This window comes from Camelus ferus, chromosome 1, assembly GCF_009834535.1.
Source record: "Camelus ferus isolate YT-003-E chromosome 1, BCGSAC_Cfer_1.0, whole genome shotgun sequence".
Classification (NCBI taxonomy): domain Eukaryota; kingdom Metazoa; phylum Chordata; class Mammalia; order Artiodactyla; family Camelidae; genus Camelus; species Camelus ferus.
This window is the reverse complement of record NC_045696.1, coordinates 99225150-99233198: the sequence shown is the minus strand read 5'-3', so window position 1 is coordinate 99233198 and position 8049 is coordinate 99225150. Positions and strand designations below refer to the sequence as shown.

The 8049-nt window shown below is 52.7% G+C and overlaps 1 protein-coding gene across 1 annotated transcript; it reads left to right on the top strand.

Moving 5' to 3' along the window:
- The first annotated feature begins 2426 nt into the window (after positions 1-2426).
- Positions 2427-7669, top strand: ZIC1 (Zic family member 1). The gene is made up of 3 exons (XM_032486737.1): positions 2427-4137; positions 5566-5729; positions 6428-7669. The coding sequence occupies exons 1-3, from the start codon at positions 3156-3158 to the stop codon at positions 6623-6625; spliced, it is 1344 nt and encodes a 447-aa protein (XP_032342628.1). The 5' UTR covers positions 2427-3155; the 3' UTR covers positions 6626-7669.
- The last annotated feature ends 380 nt before the right edge of the window (positions 7670-8049 follow it).

Below are 8049 nucleotides of genomic sequence, written 5' to 3'. Positions count from 1 at the left end.
CACTTCTCCTTGCAGATAGGATTTTACAACCGCAGTGGAGGCAGGATCCAAATTCCCCTTGTAGGCAGCAGAAAAGACTCTGAGTGGCTCTGACATATCTTTTTTGAACAAAGTGTGTAATAGTTCCTTAAAAAACCCACTCCTCAAGCCCCAGCCCTTTGCCTCCATTCCCCATCCTTGTTCCACTCAACGTTGGCAGGGAATTCGGGGGCTGCTGTACTCAGACTTGTTGCTGGGGACCGAATATTTGAATTTTTTTTTTCGTTCTCAAATTTCTATTTCCCAGCACAACAAGCACAAAGCTCGGCCAGGTCCCGTCAGACACCGGGAAACCATCCCAGCTACAGATGTCTAGTTTTGAGCAGGGAGAGCCCAGGGAAAGGGCAGCTCAGCTCGTCAACCCCAAGCAAGAATCTGGTCGATGAAAAGCCCAGAAAACCAGAAAAGAGGAGAGGCCGACGCTGACCCTGCCTTTCTCCAACATGGGCAACCTGAGCAGGAAACCGGGCAAAAAATACTCATTTTCATTTTCCTCTCGCCCGGGCACTGGTGAGTTTCCTAACGGGGCCGCCTGTGAAAGGATGAGTTGAGGTCTCTTTGTCTGGGAAAAGAGTTTAGGGCTCTGATTCAGCTGCAAAGAAGCCAAATGAAGTTAGAAACAAAGGGCAAATTGAAGGATTCCGACTCTTGGCTTTTTGTGTTTTCCTTACTAGAAAATAATTAGACCTAATGAATATGCAGACGCTTCAGCTAAACCCTCGGCCCAGGCTGTTGGGTTTTAAACAGAGCTGCGGAGAAATGCAACCTTCATCCCCCAACCCCCCGCATCCGCGTGCATTTTTTGAAATGCATAAATGTTGCTCGCCTTAATTGATTGAGTCACAGGGATTTTTCCCCCCTGCTTTTAAGTGCCATACTCCTCTACCTTTCAACAATCATTTTAATATATAGTCAATGGCTCTTTGTGGACGGGACAAAAAGCAACTACGCGCAGTTGTTGAATAGACTTTGCGCTGGGCAAAGACAGGTTAATCGAGGGCCGCATCGCGAAAACAAGCGAGTGTTGTATGTTTGCACTGAATCCAAATGTCTGCATTTTCCTAACTAAATCAAAGGGAGTGTTATTTCTTTTTCTGCTCACTCATCTGAAGGTAAGTAAATTTTCTCTGGCGATCAAAAGCCTGGTCGGCAACAAAGACCGCGCCCGCTTTTTCCACCGTCCTGGTGTGGCGAGTTGCGGAATTTCAATAACTGTGACAAGGGTGACTGATTTGTGAACTAGAAAAGGTTTGAATGTCACAAAATTTACATTGGTCCTATCTATCGGAGATTTAAATACCAAAAAAGTATTCGGGGATTTCTAGGGAGCTTTGGGCAGTCCTGAAGAACAATGGCGCGTTGGGAAATTTACAGTTTTACCTGAATGAAAGGGGCCCGGGTTGGGAACAGGAGTGCAGAGGGAGGGGTTAGCGGGGGCAGACAAGGGAGACTAGGGGAAAGAGAGAAAAGAATAGAATAACACAAGAGAGGAAAAAAGGAAAAATCGGCAACAATGTTTTCAATTTGCTAACAACAGCAACAACAACAAAAACCCTCAACCTGCAAAGTTAGGGCTCCCATCCACCTGTGCTTATTTTGGGGAGGGGGAGGAAGGAGGGAGCAGGAAGCCTGATAGATTTGATAAAAGTGAGAAAATCGAGGCAAACAGTTATCCTGAGAAATCACATTTCTTGTAAAGAGAGAGTGGAGTGCCTGTGTGCTCCCGAGATCTTAAATTATAAACAGGAGGGGGACGAAGCAAGAGGGAAGAGAACTTCAAAAGGAGCAAATAACAAAAGCCTCCTTTGCTGCCCTCCAAGGCGGGGAGAGGGGGAAAGAAAGAAAAGAAAGTTGCTGAATCGGGACATTCTGGAAGTGCCTTAGCTGTGTTTACCAGCCCCATCCCCGCCTCCTGTTCTCGGAGACTCCCGAATTCGCTAATCGCTCAGCTAAGAGCAGGTTTGAAGAAGGACAAGATAGAGAAGGAGAGAAACAGAGAGATGGAGAGGAAGAGAGAGAGGGAGAGGGATAAGAATAAAGAGAGAGAGAATGTGCATGACTGCGAAAAGGAAAAGAAATCGTGGCAAAAATGTTTTTCCATGAGAAGAGGGAAAATTTTGGCTAAAAAAAAAAGTTGCTACTCCTGGCAGCCCTGTTTGTCAAAAGGGGATGTCAAGCGCTTTACAATACCTGGGATTGATGAGGCGGGCGGGCCAATGAACGGCGCGCGGCGCCTCGGCGCGCCCTCCGTTGGCGCGGCGGCTGCGGGCGGGGGGAGTGCGGGCACACCAATGGGCGCCCGCGTCAGCAGCACGTGACGTCTCCCCCTGCTCCCATTCATCAAGGGGGGGACGGTGTCGTCCTTTCAATTCATTTATCTGCAGGAATGATTGCTGCTATCAGTCTCGCGCTCACCGCCCGGCTGAGGAGGTGAAAGTTTCTCCCCAGGAAGATAAACCGCAAAAGACAATATTGTGCATGATTTGCGCCTTTTCTTTGGCTTTTCCTTTCTTTCTTTTTTTCTCCCCCTCCCCCCCCCTTTTTTTTTTTGCAAAAAGCAGAGGGGGAAAAAGGAGAGTGAAGGAGCGAGGAGGCGAGCCTGAGAGAAAGGAGAGAGAGAGAGAGAAAAGAAAGGGCGAGGGGCTAGTGGAGAAGTGAGGAGGGGCGTACGGAGCGAGGAGGAGAGAGGGCGAGCAGTCGCGGCTCCGGCGCTCACATTCCTCTATGCTACAAATCCGGGAGGAAGTTTTTTTGGGGGGCTGAGATGCTCCATGCCTTTCCTTGGGCAGCCTTGACGTGGGATCCTCTCGGCAGAGACTGAGCGGCGAGAAAGTGCGAGCCGGGCCGGCAGGGTCTGCTCGGCGGGCGCCGGAGCCCGCCTTGCTCGCGGCCCGCAGCCGTCCGGCTTCCCCGCGCTTGGCCAGGCGGGAGCCCGGGCGCGCCGCGCCGCTGCCTGCCGGCTAGGACTTCGCGAGGTGGGTCGACTCCTCCTCCCTCCTCTTCTTCTTCCTCCTCTTCCTCCGCCTCCCGTTCCTCCTCCTCCTCCTGTTTTTCCCTTCTCGGCGGGCGAGGGTGGGGGGGGCGGGGGAGGCCGGGGCTCGCCCCGAGCAGCCACGATGCTCCTGGACGCTGGCCCCCAGTACCCTGCGATCGGCGTGACCACCTTTGGCGCGTCCCGCCACCACTCGGCGGGCGACGTGGCCGAGCGCGACGTGGGCCTGGGCATCAATCCGTTCGCCGACGGCATGGGCGCTTTCAAGCTCAACCCCAGCTCGCACGAGCTGGCCTCCGCGGGCCAGACGGCCTTCACATCGCAGGCTCCGGGCTACGCGGCTGCGGCGGCCCTGGGACATCACCACCACCCGGGCCACGTAGGCTCCTATTCCAGCGCAGCCTTCAACTCCACGCGGGACTTTCTGTTCCGCAACCGGGGCTTTGGCGACGCGGCGGCTGCAGCCAGCGCGCAACACAGTCTGTTCGCGGCTTCGGCCGGGGGCTTCGGGGGCCCACACGGCCACACGGACGCCGCGGGCCACCTCCTTTTCCCCGGCCTTCACGAGCAGGCGGCGGGCCATGCGTCGCCCAACGTGGTCAACGGGCAGATGAGGCTTGGCTTCTCGGGGGACATGTACCCGCGGCCTGAGCAGTACGGCCAGGTGACCAGTCCGCGTTCAGAGCACTATGCCGCGCCGCAGCTGCACGGCTACGGGCCCATGAACGTGAACATGGCCGCGCATCACGGCGCCGGCGCTTTCTTCCGCTACATGCGCCAGCCCATCAAACAGGAGCTCATCTGCAAGTGGATCGAGCCCGAGCAGCTGGCCAACCCCAAAAAGTCGTGCAACAAAACTTTCAGCACCATGCACGAGCTGGTCACGCACGTCACCGTAGAGCACGTCGGCGGACCAGAGCAGAGCAACCACATCTGCTTCTGGGAGGAGTGTCCGCGCGAGGGCAAGCCCTTCAAAGCCAAATACAAACTGGTCAACCACATTCGCGTACACACTGGCGAGAAGCCCTTCCCCTGCCCCTTCCCTGGCTGCGGCAAGGTCTTCGCTCGTTCTGAGAACTTAAAGATCCACAAAAGGACGCACACAGGTACGGAAACTGCTTTCCCTGACATCCCCCGCTCCCTATCCCGGGCCTGGGACCCGAAATCCAAAAGTCAGAGGCGGGGGTGAGCAAAAACGACCTTGGCTGGGTCTGGAAGTCAGGTTCCAGCAGCCAGAGAAAGTGTGAACTGGTTTTTAGTTTAAGGCTTGAAATGCTAATAAAGTACAGAGGGGGTCGGACCAGAAGGATCTAGGGATATAGATTTTAAAATGAGAAATAAGAAACGCCGAGAGAGAAGAGTCAAACATGGCTTTACGGAGCCCTTCGTGCGCGCGGAGCCGGGATAGATGGCTAGCTGGCTCCGGCGTCTGCCGAGGCGCCAGCCGCTCCAGTTGCAGGCAAATCTAAATGTTTGCTTCAGGCCAGCATCATTCTCTACGCACCTTAGTGAGGACTTTGCCAAAGGAAGGAACTGAGGAAGCTGGAGGAAATCAGTGAAGGAGCATGGAAAGAAACAAAAACAGAGACAGAAAAGGGGGGCGTGGGTAGTGGCAAAAAGCAAGTAAGTCGGGCCTGAGGCGGCTTTTGGCGGCTTACGCATATTTTAAGAGCTCCAATTCTAGTAGTGACTTGTTTGTAAGTAGGCTTCAGAAGTCAGGAGAGTCGGTAGACAGGGAAGTCCTTTTGGTCAATTAGATTCTGTGAGAAGGCTTTCAAAACACCGAATGCCCTGAGTTGGCCTTTAAAAATAAAAGAGATCGGTTGGGAACAAATAAAAGTTCGCAGCGAGCGCAGGGCTGTAGCCTGGGTCGGGCAGGCCATTCTGAGTCTCTTGGGCTAACAAGGCCAGGAATCCAGGCTGCTTCCCTGTTCTGGTTCGCCCGGGTGTTTTCTGAGAACCGCACTTGGAACTTGGTGTTTAACGCCGGTGTCAGGGAAGAACTTGCGGCGCCGAGCTCTTGGCCCAGATTACCCTATAAAATGTGAGTGTGTATAGGGGGTGGGGTGGGGTGGGGGCGGCGACGAGGGGGGTGCGGAGCGTCGGGGAGGGGTAGGGGGAGGAGAGAAGAGCAAAACAGCAGGAGAATCAGCCCAGAATGTGAAAATTAGAAACCGAGAGCTAGGTAGAAGCTGCCCGAAGTCATCTTGTACAGCCCCGTGCCGAAAAAGCAGCCACCAGCACTGCTGCTACTCTGGGATCTAAAAAACTACCAGCATTACTACTACTGCTAATAATAAAATAATAAAATCTGGATCTAATTGGATTAGAAGTTAAAATAGTTCAGATAGTTACAATTCCATTGCCTATATATGACTTTATTAAAGACCCGGGTTTTGAGCTTGCAAAGTGCTAATGCTGGGCCGCTGCCTTTTTGTTTTGTTTTGTTTTTATTTTTTCTATTTGTTTGAATTTTTAAAGAGAATGGCGGGGGTTGTTCTAACCAGAACTTTGTTTCTCGCCTTTCGCACCAGGGGAGAAGCCCTTCAAGTGCGAGTTCGAAGGCTGCGACCGACGCTTTGCCAACAGCAGCGATCGCAAGAAGCACATGCACGTGCACACAAGCGACAAGCCCTATCTTTGCAAGATGTGCGACAAGTCCTACACGCACCCCAGCTCGTTGCGCAAACACATGAAGGTAATCGCCGCGCTCTCGCCGCCGGCCTTGGAGCCAAGAGCCCGCTCAGCTCTGCGGCCGGGGTCGGGCGGCGAGTGGCAGCCGGGCGGTGACAGGAGCTGGTGGAGGCGGAAAGGCAATGGTTCCTCTCCACTTAGTGGGGCTGGGCAGAGAGGGCGGGGGCTGGAAAAGGGGAGGGGGGCACCCAAGGCCGTTCTAAATTTGCCGTTTAATAATAAAAGTCAAAGGAAGTGAGCACTTGAGCAGACGCTGTGACTGATGTGGAGCTAGGGCCGTCCCAGCGGGTTGATGCTGCCGAAGCTGTGGCCATGGTGGCTTGGCTGGCAGCGCTGGGCAGAGTTGGGGTCTTGCAGGCAGGCCTGAGCGCTTGCTCACCGAAATCTAAGCAAACAAAGTTCAGCGGCTGAGGGAGGGACCGTCTCTGGCTCCGGCCTCACATCCAGCCTCCCAGTTCCCAGATCTATTTTCTTTTGTGAGTCCCGGGGGGCACTGTCCCTCCCTGGAGCACTGCCTCTGCAGGGCCAGGCGGAACAAGCAAACCCAAGTCCCGCTGGTCGGGCCCCCCTTGAGTTGAAGGGGATCCATGGCTCGGGGGGCGGGGGGGGGCGCGCTTGGAGGCGGCACTCCGCCTTCACCCCTCCTAGGCGGCCGCCGCGCCGGCTCTTTATCTCCGTAAAAACGCGACTTTATTCCCGCAGGTCCACGAATCCTCCTCGCAGGGCTCACAACCTTCGCCGGCCGCCAGCTCGGGCTACGAGTCCTCCACGCCACCCACCATCGTGTCGCCCTCCACAGACAACCCGACCACCAGCTCCCTGTCGCCCTCCTCCTCCGCGGTCCACCACACAGCCGGCCACAGCACGCTCTCTTCCAATTTTAACGAATGGTACGTTTAAAATCGGAAACAAAACACCGAACAAAACCCTATTTAAGAGACTGAACACACACACGTATACAACATATTACTGAAAGAACCCTGAGCATCAAAACAGCCCCCACCCACACCCTCACAATCCTATTTTTTCTAAACCTGCCAATAGACCCAGGACCGAGTAAGAGAGAAAAGGCACCGAACCTTTAATTTCCCCCCCTCTTTTTCTTTCCTTTTCTTTTTTTGGCAAAGGCTTGGTAGCCAAGGGGTGGGGGGTGGGGGGCGTCGAGGAGAAGGCGGCCGCCTGACCAAATGCCGCCAACCCTGAGGGCCAGTTTCTCCTCGGAATCCGAACAGGCTCTCTGGGATTCGGTTTTTCTTTCTTTCTTTCTTTCTTTTTTTGCTTTGCATTCTTGTACATACAGAATTATTAGCTTAAAACTGTACTGTTGGATTCTGTATATAGTTATATCTCGGTTGGAACGGGCGGGCGGGATCGTGGAGTTGTGGTCTTTGCATTGGGGGAGGGGGGAGGGGCCGGGCGGGAGGGGGAGGGAGAGGGGAGGGGGGTGGGTGGCCGAAAGCCAACTGTTTGTACTGAATGGCAAGAATGTTCTAGTAAATGTGTACCAAAATGTGAATTACTTTGTACGATTACAGTCTTCACGTCGACCTAACAGAATATTATTGGTATTAATGTGCTTTTTTTGTATAAAGTGCAAACATTTCGTCCCAAAGTCTAAGTACTTTAGTGCAGTAAAATGTTGTTTCACGTCCTGTCAAGAATTCGTATAGTACGAGCCTGGATCTGCGTGTCAAACTGTTCCATTTGTTTATGTAAAGTGATATTAAAAAAAGATATAAACTATAACTGTCCGTTACTTTTGGCAAAAGATACAACCACATAATGTATATAATTCCTAGTTTCCATATTTATCCGCATGTAAAGGGCCGGTTTATTCATGTTACAGCTATTCAATATTTATGGCTAGAAGAACTCGTATGTACACTTTAGTTTCCAGAACTGTTTGGTAACCTTTCGTACCTTATTAAAGATTCTTAAATCTCAGTGATTGTGGTAGGAATTTCTTCTTCACCCCCAGCAACCTGCTGCCTCTTCTGCCAGCCTTAGAGGGTCCCTGGAAAAGCTCACCAGTCTCCCTCGCCTTCCCTTTCTGTCATCGCAGGTCGTATAAACGTGATAAATGAACGCTACCCTGCTGGCTCTCCGAGAGGGTGTAATTAGTATTTATATCAAAATTTATGAAACAAATTTTCGGTCGCAGTATAATTTAAATGACCTTTGCAGACGTAGAATAACAACCATAAAAATAACAGAAATAGATTGCACAGGCGACATCAATATTAATGTAGGCGAATTGTCAGAAGCTCAGGGGCTCGCTCTGCAGCGTTGCAAATGAACTTGCAGCCGAGGGTTCCGCTATCCCC